General features: G+C 44.2%; 1 protein-coding gene across 1 annotated transcript in view; it reads left to right on the top strand.

Moving 5' to 3' along the window:
• Positions 1-14,560, top strand: part of HSPA14 (heat shock protein family A (Hsp70) member 14) — a 216,220-nt gene that overhangs the window by 61,517 nt on the left and 140,143 nt on the right. Inside the window, exon 9 of the mRNA XM_086919700.1 lies at positions 13,340-13,501. Within this exon, the coding sequence (XP_086775826.1) occupies positions 13,340-13,501 (162 nt within the window). The remainder of the gene's footprint in view (positions 1-13,339; positions 13,502-14,560) is intronic.

The following is a 14,560-nucleotide window of genomic DNA, read 5'->3' on the forward strand; positions in this document are numbered from 1 at the left end:
TTCGTAAGACTATTCAAGAGTTGACTATTTCCCACAAACATAAATATACAGCATATCCTGGGGTATAAAAGCATTTATTTGGACTATGTACGTTTATCTACTTATGCATATTGCTTTGTATAAACTTGTATAATAATTATGTCTATAAATATATAGATATTCATTAGTTCTTCCTAACAAATGTATGAATTACTTATGGTTATATTATTCTATGTTTAACATGTGTACATAGGTCACTGCATAAATAAGTACATCTTTATCATAACTTTTTATCTACAATTGCTTCACTATTGAATAACAAAACAAATAAAATATAAAAACAAATAAATTAACTTAAAGTACAGCAACACATAAGATTGAATCTACATATAGTACATTCCTTATACATGTATACCTTCCATGTGCTAATCTTTATATTTATTATTTTACTTCTAATTCAGCATCACCAGTGCACTACCCTATACCTCTCACAATATATCTTCTACTTCCAATCTCTGACTCATCCCAAACATCATTCTACTACTCTCCCCAATGCACTACCCTATTTCTCACCCTATACCTGTCTCAATATATCCTCTAACTCCAGTCTCTGACTCATCTCAATCCTCATTTTACTACTATGATCCCCAAAATAATCCCTTCTAGGCTCTTCCCTCCTCTACCCACCTTGCATCATCTCATATCTGTTTAATCAGATCTCTCAAACAAGTTTTTAAAAACCCATACCTCTGACTCTTCCCCCCTTCACCTCCCCTTTACTCATCCCAAACCTCTTCCTACTGCTATGCGCGCCAACACCACTTTCTAGACCCTTCCCTTTTCTATTCCTCCACTATCCTCTTCAATCCAACTATAAGACATACATGTCCACCGCTCAAATGAATGTCATATTTCCCTATACTAATTCCCCAAAAATCCTGTTTGGGTTCCGGAATAGTGTGCTACTTTTTGAAAAGTGCTTTAACACCTCATCAGGGGTAGTAAGTGCTATATAAATGCAAACCCTTCCCTCTTCAGCCCCTCCGCTATCCTTTTTCAATCCAAATAACAAACCAGCATGTCCACCGCTCCAATTAAACTCATAACTCCATATACTAAATCAACACTGATCCTCTTTGAGTTCCGGAGTAGTGTGCTGCTTGCAGAAAAAGCTCTTCAACACCTCTTCAGGGTCAGTAAGCGCTATATAAATGTAATTACAATTACATGGCAAGCAGCTGAAAGTACATTAATTCTGCACCACCTTGAAAGTTTGACAGTTGCGAGCACCTTTTTGGATGAGATACCAGTCTTCGGGATATATCGGTGTCCCCCTTGGAGGTGGGTGGAGTCCCACAATAAATGCACCTGTGGTGGGATGTCAGCTCCTTCCTTAAAGTCAGACCGGGCCCCCTGCAATGAAAGACGGATAATCTGATTGCATCTATTGGTCTGTTTTTCGGTGCTTCTCTGTCCCCAGTGCATGTTTGTGCCTGAGCTGTGACAGCACTCATTCTTTTGTAATTAGCCATGGACTTGGAGTTGGCACTGTTTTAATAAAATACGACTCCTATTCAAAAAACACTGTAATTGTATTCTGCCCCATTATTTGTTGTAAACTCCAGTGGAAGTCTTTTCAGTCTTTTCAAAACTTCTAAATGTCGGTGCTTGCTCATTTTGTGTCATAAAAAATCACATATGGAGTTTTTCCAATGCTAATAGAGAAAGTTGCTTTCATTACTTTTTAGGTCTCGCCTATTCTATCACGTAAGTGATGAATAGGACGAGAGTATAGAGGCTCTAACAAGCTCTGAAACCATTGCGGATTTCGTCGAGTGCATGTGCTCGTGAACGCGCTCCCCGAACCGTCTGCCTCAGAGAGCTTCACTTCAAAGGGCTCAGTTCCCCCGCCCCCTGCTTCACACTTTTCACGGCCGCCAGGCGTGTCTCCCATTTCTCCTCCCCCCCCCTCCCCACAGCAATGCCAAGAGCTTGTTGGTTAAATGCCACCGCGCTAAGCTATGGCCTGCCCTCTTGAGCTACTGTCACTCGTTCCCAGGAAAAACCTTTTTTTGAAAAATTTTTTTTTTAGATTTGCTACACTTCTCAATTCAAGGAAAACATGTATTCAACCTTTATTTTTACAGCGCTTATAGTGGCAGGCGGTTGCTTCACGGCGCTTATGTGATTGAATAGATAAAGAAAGTGTACCAGACTATTGAGAGGACAAGGCTGCCTGCTCGCGTGGACTGCTGCGCTCGAGGCGGTGGTGAATTTATGACTGCTCCTGCCACCTTCCGGCAAGCCCGTGTTTACAAAAATAACGCTTGCATCGCCATTCGAAGTCCTAGCGAGTACCGCTATAACGCACCACCCAGCAATGCACCCAGCAGTCTGGTCCCAGCCTGCCGGCTTTTCTGACAGACACCTCTTTACACAAAACAGCACTCCCGCCAGTGACTGGGAGGGCCGGAGCCGGACAGGGCACGCGGATCCTGAAAGGGTGGGGATGTGCGATTCCAATGCATTTAACATAACATAACATCATATTAGCATGTAGGGTTTCCGGATTTTTAGAGGTACTAGTTGTCTTCATGACGAATGAATGTTATATCCCAGTCCTGTGCGTTTTCTGTTACCCAGTATCTTGGTACCATTTGTTTAATTGAAATGAGCGCAAGACTACGTCTCCCAGAATGCAACTGGTTACTACATAAAAGCTCAGGCCAGAGGCCGTCTGGCAGCCCTATATGTTCCTGAGCTTTAACGGTAATTTTTTCATTTACCATAGAACTTGAGATGCCTTTTTGCACCCCCTGGCCGAGCTGTGGGTGGGATCTGTGATCGAATGCTTGAATCTCGGTTCTCCCAGCCCCAAGCCTGGTGGCCTTTGCAGCGCTTTGAAACGGCCCTTGTGTTGAATAAGCACTGTACAAGTCCCTAAGGTATTTGTAAACTTTCTAAATTCATACATTTCTACGTCCACATTCGGGATTATGTTGCTTCCCTAGTTTGCTCGCCACGGCTTTGCCAATGCTGCGTGCATGAAGGTATTGTGAATACTTTTAAATTCGGTAACTTGCAATGAGCAGCTGGTCGTGAGAACGAGCAAGAGCGAAGCTATTAGCTGCCGGCACAATAATTTAATCTGCAACAAGTGAATAAATACATTATTGTGTACTTCACTTGAATGATTTTCCACCCCACGGACAATAAGTGATTTGCCAAAGATCACACAAAGCGCTCAAACAATATACTAACGCGAGTTATTTAACTAGAAATTGTCTGCAAACGTTTTGTATCATTTATTTATTTTTCGGGCCCTTTTATATAGAGTAATCTCGACCCGAAGGTAATCGACCGCTTTCCATAAACACATGCTAGCTTGAAACAAGGACACCTACATTTATGGCACGGAGATATAATGTGCTTTGCCCAGGATGTGTTTAGTAGACGCCGAGACCGGAACTCGAATCCCCGGCTTCGAAGGCGGCCGCCTTAGGCCTACCCCAGCATCACTCAGCACCACCACATTATCACTCAGCACCACCACATTATCACTCAGCACCACCACATTATCACTCAGCACCACCACATTATCACTCAGCACCACCACATTATCACTCAGCACCACCCAGCGCCACCCCAGCATCACTCAGCGCCACCCCAGCATCACTCAGCGCCACCCCAGCATCACTCAGGGCCACCCCAGCATCACTCAGGGCCACCCCAGCATCACTCAGCGCCACCCCAGCATCACTCAGCGCCACCCCAGCATCACTCAGCACCACCCCAGCATCACTCAGCACCACCACGGCATCACTCAGCACCACCACGGCATCACTCAGCACCACCACGGCATCACTCAGCACCACCACGGCATCACTCAGCACCACCACGGAATCACTCAGCACCACCCCAGCATCACTCAGCGCCACCCCAGTATCACTCAGCGCCATCCCAGCATCACTCGGCACCACCACAGCACCACTCGGCACCACCACAGCACCACTCGGCACCACCACAGCACCACCACAGCACCACTTAGCACCACCACAGCATCACTGAACACCACCACAGCATCATTCAGGGGAACCACAACATCACTATGTGCTACCACAGCATCACTGAATGCCACAGCATCACTCAGTGCCACCACAACATCACTCAGTGCCACCACAGCATCAATCTGTGCAACCATTCAACAACAACTGGTTCAAATATGTTCTCTCAATGTTTCAAGCTTTATTACAAATGTCACAAAAAGATGTTAATATTTCACTTCTGTTCTTGGATTTTCGTCACAATAAAATACACTGAACATAATTTTCACAAAAGTTATTTACAAAAGTTTAAGCTTTTGCCATTATAATAAATTACAATAACTTTTTAAAGTATTAATTAAAAAAATTACAAGCCATTGTTAGTTGTAATATCAATAAATCTAAGTCATGTAAATACAACACATATTGCGTTACAAATGCTATAGGTGTCACATTTGCGAAAGTTAAAACTATTGGCATTGTAAATGACAAAGCTATTAATTTCGCTATTTTCAAAACCAGCACATAAATAAAAAAATTGTCATTTACAATACCAATAGCTCAACATTTCCTAATGCGAGACCTATTGCATTGCAAATGCTTGTTGCTTTGTGCAATGACATTACTTGATACAAATGTGTCTGTGTAACCACACCACATTAACATTTGATTTTATAGACACTCAGACTAATAACAACTATTTTCTGACACCAATATTAAAACACACACACTCCTGACTCTTTAATCGTTTTGAACTCACTCTTGTCTCCATATACATGCTTCACAGATACATTTCTGACACGTTTAGAGAAAGGTTGAGAAAATTTTTAATAAATATCTGTAATGTGCCTTTTTAAAATTAAACAATAAAAGATTGCATTACTGCACATTTGTGACAAAAACAGAACCCTATGTGTAAACTACATCAGTCAGGTATTATTTAAATATGCATTTTCTATTAAAATGAGTAGATTTAACGTGCATCATAAAATAAGGTTGGATAAGTAAAATTTGAAGTAAGCTGTTTTAATTAGACCGTTATACCAGTGACACTTTTATTATACGTTTTTTTTCTTCTTTTTTTTCTTTTACATTTAATGAAAAAGCAACTTCCAAGAAAATCTCTAATTAAAAGGTAGGTTAGGTTAACTAAGATATCTGCTGAACTAACAAATCCACAAGTTAATTTAAATTTAATTGTAAATTTAAACCCAGCCATATGCAAATCATTCTTGTCCCAGCTCCTCATGGGAACAGTCCAGCCCGAACTGCCGATCCTGGGTTGCTTCTGAGGTGGCATGGTGGGCGAAAAATTATGGATTGGAATGTGGCCGGAGCTTTTGCCAGTGGCTAAGATTAGTTCGTTTTCAAAACATCACCTTGTTGTTTTTGCATTTGACACCCTAAGTGCCCTTGGTATGCCCAAACGTGGGTCTTTGGCTCACTGTGCCACTGGAACCAAGCTATACCTGGCTGAAGAACCCTAATAAGGGCAAAACCTGTCCTGGGATGCTTGTTTCCAGTTCAGGGAGAACGTGGCCTGGCAGTTCGGGCTGGACTGTTCCCATTGAAGCAGGTTCAAGACTGATTTATATATGGCTGGGTCCAAACTAAGGTGGCATGGTGGACGAAAAACAATGAATTGAGATGCGGCCCGACCATTTGCTAGTGGCTGAGCATTCCATCCATCACTGTTGTTTTTGTATTTGACCACTGACCCAAAGGAAGTCTGGAAGGAGGATGCCTCTACCTGAGAAGGTATCCACCTACCCTACAAACCTACGCTCCAAGAAACCACAGTTACCCATCCAGCTTAGAGTGTTTTTCTGGGCCCTGACAGCTGTCAGTAGCCTCTGTTGGGTGCTTGCCTTTCTGGCAGTACTATGCTTGGAATGGGGATCAGATCCTATGATACGGATTAAGGTAGGCCCATTCACCCGGTTGCGCATGATGGGGTTGGTTGATCTCTTTGGGTCAGCTAGGTGATGTCTTAGCTGAGGTAGGGATACCTCCCAGTCTCAAGTGAAGGGTGGAGACCAGAACTGTAGAGACACAGCTATTTAAGTTAGGGCCTGTTATAGTTGAGTTAGGTCAGCTCCTCAGAGGAAATGACCCTGGCAGAAGGATGTGAGGCAGAGTAGGCCCTGCAGTGGTCAACCAGATTCCCCTCATCCTTCCTTGCTGAATAGTGAAGGAGACTTACCAACAGACTGGTTAAGTTTGCATAGATGTATTAGCTAGGGGGTGGGGGAGTGAAGGAATCAGGCTTTTTGTAGGTTTCTCCTCCACCTTTTGCCCCCATTTGAACAAGTAGCTGCTGGTGTTTTTACTTTGAGAGTGCACTAAGGCCTGCTATCCAGGCCTTAGTGGCATTGTTCTAACCCATTACAAAAATGTTGAATTGGCCACTCCCAATTGGCATAAGCTAACTTAGTTATAAGTCCCCAGTGTATGGTACCAAGAGTACCCAGGGCAAGTAAGACCGGGTCTCCACCCCAGGGCTGAAGCACTGACTGGGCCACACTTTGTGTAACAACACACAAAATGGCTCCCAACCTGCAGCTGAATACTGGAAGAGCAGTTTTAAAACTGCTAGTTCGACCTTGCCATTTAAACCAAAGGCAAAGTCTCCACTTTCCTTAACAATATACATGTCTCCACTAAGGAAGGCCTATGGAGCACCTAATGTAGGGAGGTGCATATTATTAAGTAAGACATATACTTTTAATATGATCTAACAGCAACACTTCCAAATAGTAATTTTTTCTGTGGAATTTTAGTAGCTCCTTTGGGTTAACGCAAAATTACCGGCTGACCTCTCAGTCTGGCTAACTTCTGAATAGGAGTCCTAAAATGGGTACTTAAAGGTATCAAAATAATTGTGGCATTACCCGACTTGATGCCCGAGTCGAATTTAATGTCACAATCAAGGAAGCCCAGTTTGTCCAGTGACCTCGCACATTTGCCGACCACCACATATCCTTCTGCCCTCCTGGTGAGTGGCCTGAACGACTCCTAGGCGCAGAAACAATGGAAGCCTCCTAGAGGAAGAGATGATTTCTCCCCTGTAAGGAAATTACTCTTTTTAAATGGTCATCCCCAAGGTTTTCGACTGATGCTGCTGTTTTTTTGAGTCTGAGAGTACACTGAGGCCTGCTAACTAGACTTCAGTGCGAGTGCCCTGACTCTGTATGTCAAATTGGTTGTACCCAATTGGGAACAGCTAACTTTTTTTTTTAGTATAAAGTTTTATTTGCATTTAAATCCGTACGATACATTCCATAATATGGTTTAAAAACATTACCCCAGCACCTCCCACCTCCTTCCCCCTGCTCTACTGCAACCGCTGCAAGCAAATCAGTGAACGTCCTACTCAGGAATCTACAAGGATGGCAATAGATAACTTATCAGTAAGTCCCTTGTAAATTGTACCCTGGTACCCGGGCCAAGTAAATTAGAAGGATCCCTCAGTGCTTGCAGCACTGATTGTGCCACCATGGAGGTCCCCCAAGTAAAGCATTTTCCCCAGTCCGCCACTGCAGACTGGTAGAGCAGTCATGCACTGCTAACCCGACTTTGCCATTGGATCCATTAACAAAGCCACCACTTTCCCTGGACATGTGTGTACATCGCACCTCTGGAAGGCCTACTGAGCCATAGAGGCAGGGAGCAACATATGACACAGGCAGGACATGTACTTTACATGTCCTTACAGTAAAACACGCAAGATAACAATTCTTATTGTGGAAAGGCTTGATTGCCCAAATGGTTAGTACCAGGTTACACACTGACCCCTCAGCTGTGCTAACTCCAGAATGGTGCCACCAAAGTGGGCACTCCAAGATATTGTTACATTGAGCCCGACTTGAATCTCAAGCCAAAATTAATGTAACTTGTTTCAGTGTGCAGCTTTAGCAACGCTGCCACTTTGTTGCCTTTTAAACTCCTGTGCCTTCACAGGCACACATGTAGCCTGCTTCACAAGACCGCTTTCTGCCCTCCTGGAGAGACATTCCAACGACTCTCAGTAAGGCGAACTGCAGGCCGGGGAGGTCTGTCCAGTAGGAAGCCACTTGGGCATTAGCCCCAAAAGGCAGGCTTCAAAGGGAAGCCGCCTTTGAAGGGCAGGTGTGTAACACCAGGGGTAGGGCTGCCCCATTGTTGAGGTAGGCTGGCTGGCAAGGGAAGCAGAGAAGGGGAAACCAGTTGCAAAACCGTTGCCCCCAGGGGCGTGTAGCCCATTGGTAGCCACACCCTGGGGGTGGGCTAGTAAGGTTTGAAATCCAAGAGCGGGAGCTCACCATTTTGGAAGTGGGTGGAGTGGTGCATCCTGGGGTAGCCAAATGCCACATGCCACACTCCACAGGAATTAGTCACCAGGTGGGAGGGAACCTGGTAGCCTATAGGCTACCAACCACATCTTGTCTGAGTATAAAGTGGGCATCCCTGACACCTAGACCTCAGATTTCGATCGACTTGGAAGAAGGACAGCCCTGCTGCATCGAATGACCAGCAAAGAGTTTCTGCACAGACGAAGACTGCACCTGCTGCACCTGCTGGCTAGCGTAGGGAGGGACTGTACCTGCTATGTTCTGCTCAAGGGGAAGCTATCTCCGGATAAGAAAACTTCAATGGCATGCTGACTGGCCTCCTGTTTGCAGCACAAGGGCACAACAGCTGAAGAAGCCTGCTGGGGCAAGTTGGTGGTCCAAAGTCTAGAAGCCGCTACCACCGCCATCATGCAGCTTTGAGGACTAAGACCCGACACACAGTTGCACCTTAGTTCTCTGGGCCTGGGAGTGCTGTCGAAGAGTTGCTGGGACCCGCCGAAGGCGAGTTATCGATCTAGGATGGTTTGGCCTGTGACCATGACAATGAACGACTGGTAGTACAGTAGCGACTGGACTTTGGCCAGACCGGAGAGGACTGCATGGGTCATTGACCCCGCATTCAGGACCTCCTCACCATCTTTGTGGACCGAGGAATCCCTGTAGGTAGACCCCCATCAACCACATTGTATCCACAGCATCCTTAGAGCATCTTCAGCATCCTTCATCCTTTGCAGCACAACCACTCCATAGGAATCCATGGCAACACAGATAAAGTGCCTTGAACTTCTGAAGGACTGGTTCTTCTTTGAAGCTAACTGTTCTTGATGATCTTGCTGGTTCCCCTGACTAGCTCCCTGCCAGAGTTTGTCGCCCCAAGTATTTCTAACCAACTGCAGTGACCTTTACCTGAGTTTTCTTTTAAAACATTTCTAAGTGTCCACTTTGTTTTCTTTGCCAAGGCTTGCTTGCTGTTGAGTGAAATTGCTTTGATTTGTTATTGCTTATAAAACTTATATCCCCAGAACCCTCCAATGGATCTTTTTCGTACTACTGTCTAAATTCTTATAAAAATACAGTCTATTTTTATAAATTGGTGTTGGATTTCTTGAGTGTCGTATCGATTTCTTTAATTATTTTGGTGCTGTTTAAATGCTTAACACTCTGTGTAAGCCTTGGTGCTCAGTGCCACAGCTACCCAGGTTTGAGCTGAGGGTTGGGCAGACAAAGCTTAAGGGTCCTAAAGGGGTTGGTGATATATTGCACGGTGAGGTTGCACAACTACACCATATAATACACCCCATTTCCACACATCCCCCTCGCAGGAAGCTACTCAGGGTGTTTATTCAAAAGGTGAGCTCCATTGGCGGACCCGCCTTTGGTGGGCAAATGGCAATCACACTCATAAACGGTTGCTCCTTTGTTCAGATTGTCAGGCTAGCGGGGGAATGGAGGGGGAAACCAGTGCCCAAACTAGTTCTCCGGTATGCATGTAGCCCACAGGTAGCCACACCACTAGGGTACCAAGCTCTTAACATCCAAGGAAGGGTTCATACATCTTGGAAGTGGGCAGGATAGTGCACTTTGGGATTGCTAGATGCCACACATAGCTGAAAGTCATCCCAGGGCGGGAGGGATCTTGGTAGCCCATTAGCTAGTGACTGCATCACACCCCAGGGCACTTTCTAGGCATAAATATGGCACCCGGAACCTCAGATCATGACGGAAATGGAGAAAGAACCAAAGAAGAACTCCCCTGCTGACTCCTGGAACCTGGCAAGAAAGGTTGCACCAACTGCTAGACTGCACCTGACACACCTTGAACTTGAGCCTGTGGCTCCTGGCTTGTGGAAAAGTTGCTTCCGAGCCCCAGACCATAAAAGTGACTCCAAGGGTCAGTCAGCTGACTTTCTGGAACCAGCACCAAGGCCATCAAAGCTGAAGAAGCCCACACTGCAAGACAGAAGCCACATTCTGCGAATCACAACTGACCGTTGCTGGGCGACCCAAGAGACCGATCCTTGATGGACAAAAGTTGCATTCAAGTCGGCTCGACCAAGGAGTGTCCTCTGAGTCCAGTTCATTCGCCAAAGAGGGACACCAACCTTCACCAAAGGATGCTGCTGGACCCGCTGTGTACCGAGATCAGTAGCCCGGCCACAGCAGACATTCTGCTTGCTCAAAGAAGACTTTAAGGGACAGAAACCCCTGTTGTTGAAGCCTCCCCACCTTACCCGTGGACCAAGGACTAACCACAAGGATACCCCTTTGACTGCACAGCACCCACAGCATCTTTTAGCATGTTACATCCCCAGCAACAGTATCACTTTTTTGAAGTCTATGACGGTCTTGATATAAAGTGTGGAACTGGATTTGAGACTGCTTTGGGGACCAGGTAACTGCCCACATTCTCCTTAGTGGCCCCCTGGCCTTCTTCCTGCTGGATTTGGTCGCCCCACTCGGGCTCTAGCAGCCGAACATAACTCTTTTAAACTTTTCCAAACTTTATGGTTACCAATGATTGTCTGTGCTTTCGACTAAAAAGCTGAGATTTACATTTTTCGAGATCTGCAGACTCCCTCAGTGGATCTTGGTGTTTAATAATTCATGAAAATATAATCTATTTTTAGAAATTGGTGTCAGATTTCTTTTGTGTTGTGTGACTTTCTAATTTATACGTTTGGTGCTTCTAAATGCTTTTCACTAGTTCCTTTGTTTAAGCGGTGCTGCTCGAAGCCACAGCTACCCAGGGTTGAGCTAAAGCTTTTACAAACCAGCCTGACTGGACCCAAGACAGTTTTGACAGTGTATTACACAGTAAGGCCACGCAACCATACCATATAATACACCACAATCCTCACATTTTATTTACAGGTAAGTAAAAATAGAATTGTTCATATATATATATAAAAAAAGAAAATTAGCTAGCACATATTGAGGCTGCGATATGATTCTAAAGTTTTGTATAGCTCCTGTTTTCCAGGTCTTATATTTATAATACTACTCTATGACCTTTGTTATTCCATGGGACTGCGCTCCGAACTATGTGGAGAATTCAGAGCTTACACAGGGACATGATGGACGGAGCGCTGAAACTTTTCAGACACTCGCCCCCAGTCACAGATCTGGGTTGAATCCATCATCGTTCTTTAACTCACTTTGCCACCCCAGTTCAGACATAGCTATATGCAAATCAGTCTTGATCCTGTGCCTCATGGGAAAAGTCCAGCCCGAACTTCCAAGCCATGTCTTCCCTGGAGCGGAAACAAGCATCCTGGGACCGGTTTCCGGCTAACTGCCCTCATCAGCATGGCTAGCGTGAATCCAGTGGCAAAGTGAGCAAGGGATACACGTCGGGGCACACCATGCCAGCTTAGGGCGAACAAACCAAACACAAGGCGATGGACGGAGCACTGAAACGTTTCAGACACTCCAGTCACAGATCTGGGTTGAATCCATCATCGTTCTTTAGGTCACTTCGTCACCCCAGTTAAGACACAGCTTGTCAGGTCTTTGCTTTTCTGCAATGACTTTCTGCCACAATGTACTGGGCTGTGCCACAGATACACAAGTTCCTTTACTGATCGAACCATGGGGAAAACGTTGAAACCTGTAGAGTTTAATGTCCCAAGAATAACCCCAAATCTACCAAATTAAGTCACTTATGCAGACCCAGTTTCCAGTGTCAAGGATCCAGTTAAAACAAAGTTCTGTTCACTTGAGTCTTAAATCTACGAAACAGGATCTGCTCTTTCGCCTGTTCGCTATAATATCGGTATCTTCATGCAACCTCTTGGACTGCTGAATAGGAGCTTTAGTTTCCAGATGTTGTTATGCTGACAACCCTTGGATACTTCTGAAGTTCAACAACCCTTCATTCAGCATCGCTTTAACTCAGAAAGAATTCATTACAGTGAATCAGAATTGAACATCTGCCAATTTCTCAAGCTATGTCATGAAGACCAAAATCCCATTTGTCTGGGGTAATTGTCCTATTTAATCTAAGGCTGTCTGGCCCTTCTAGGAAAATATTTCTAGTCCTGCCCCTGTGGGTGCAAATTTTGGAGTTTGGTTTGACCAAGAGTTATCATTCAAGAGACAGATTCAGAACACCGGGACAACATGCTTTTATTTCCTCATAGCTCCAAAGCAGAAAAAAACTACTTGTAGGATTCCTGGAATATCTGGTCTTGGAGCGGCAGAGGATCGAAAGCATGCCGATGCGGCTGGCCTTTGGAATGTCTTCACACCGCAGCACTCACTCACTACCTTTAAGTTCATTGTCTTTGGTCAGGTACATTGGGCTTTCTATCAAGGAGCCCTGAACTGCGTGGATGTCCATTATTAGTAGCCGTGGTAGCTTCTACTTCTTGAGTGCTCCTCAGTACTTCCCGCTACCATCATTCCCAGGGGTCATGAAGGCGTTGGGAAGAATAGAAGGTAAACACAACTTTCAGAGGCATGTTTCATTCTGTATTTGCTTCTTCCTTGCTCTTTACTGACTCCTTAGTGCAAATACAAGGCTGTGGAGGGGTTAAAGGTAGGACAAGGATTCAAGCCTGTGACAACTTTTATGGTTCATGTTTTATGACGACAGGTCCACTATCCCCGGAATTTTGGTAAATCGATATCTATGCATTTGAACCTGTAAAGGATATCCATGCTGGAGGACAACATTTTCTTCCCTCATTAATTAGAAAGTTGTTTGCCGAAGGAAGTGGAAACCCTCCAAGGTGTAAATCTCTATGAATCTGCAGTTTGTGTGTACACGCCCTATCTTGCTGAAATCAGTGTAGCAATGTAGAATAATTATTGGTTTCTATTATTAAAGTGTTCCATAAGGATTTATGTAACCCATTGTCAGCAGTACCATGAGCAATTACAATGCTCCTAAAATGGTTGTTTTCGCATTTATTTTATTTGTTTAACAGCTAAGTCATAGTGATCTTTCACATTAAAACTGTTTTATTCTTAATTTTACCATTCAAGCAATGTCCTGGTCTACAAGCTGGGTGGAACATCACTGTCTGTTACCATTATAGAAGTAAATAGTGGGATATACCGTGTTCTCTCCACCAATACAGACGGAACCATCGGTGGAGTCTACTTCACTGAAGCGCTCTCTCTGCATCTGGCCTCTGAATTTCAAAGGTAAAGAGTGATTATCTGATCATGAGCATATCGTTTGTATGTTAAACACAGTGACTTAAAACTTAGTTTGTTGTTTTATAATTTTCATACTTAATCGTGTATTTCATGTATTTCTATCACGTTAGTGGTGTTCCTGTACTGCTAGTGAGCGTCGGATATTTAAATGTGGTCTCATAGTTAATTTTCTGATTCTGGACGGACCTTAGAGACCATGGTCTATTTCCTGGCACCACCACATGGCCATACTTTCGAGTCATGGGTGACCTACTTGGACATCTGTGATTTGGTCGCTTTAGCTCGTAAATTTAGGAGCACCTGTAGGCAATTCAGTCTGAATTGTGCAGATACAAAACATCCCCTTCATTGAATTTGTTCTTGTATGTATGTACACTATGGACCTTGGATATACTTTTTCTGCATTAACATTTTAATCATTGTATTGTTGAAACTAAAAGCAAAATATGCTGAGTTTTCATTGTTTATTCAATATGTATTTGGAAAAAAAGAAGAGCTGCCAACATCACAGCACAATAGAAATGTGGATTTGAAAATGGTGTTAAGCACCTTCTGTGGTACTGGACCATCTTCCACGAATTCACTGCTCATGTGGTTGGGACGTTTTCCTAACATTCAGCCTGAATGTAATTCTTTTTTTAAATTGTCATTAGTTTGTGTATTAATATTACTGATCCTGTTTAAATATATATGTGTTGCAATTGTTTTTTCTGGTACCAACGTAGAAGACGCATTTTCCCAATCTTTGTGTAGAATCCTGTTAAGATGGCCCCTCTCTGTCCCTTTGTTCTTTACTGATCACCGGTCGGAAGGTTTGTGGCAGCTTTATGGCCGCTCCAAATTACCCTCTCAGATCTCCCTCAGACTGAGGAAATATAAATTTTATGGTCAAGTTGTGTTCCCTAGCGTGTACCCCACCGTCTCCATGTACCAGCTTAAAGTGCATGTAACTTCCCTCCTGTGCCAGCTATGAAGACGCAAATACATTTGCGTCCAACGTTAACATGTCCTCTTTCAAACCCACCCTGAATGGGTTGAATAGTC

The sequence above is a fragment of the Lissotriton vulgaris genome, chromosome 1_1 (genome assembly GCF_964263255.1).
Source record: "Lissotriton vulgaris chromosome 1_1, aLisVul1.2, whole genome shotgun sequence".
Taxonomy (NCBI): domain Eukaryota; kingdom Metazoa; phylum Chordata; class Amphibia; order Caudata; family Salamandridae; genus Lissotriton; species Lissotriton vulgaris.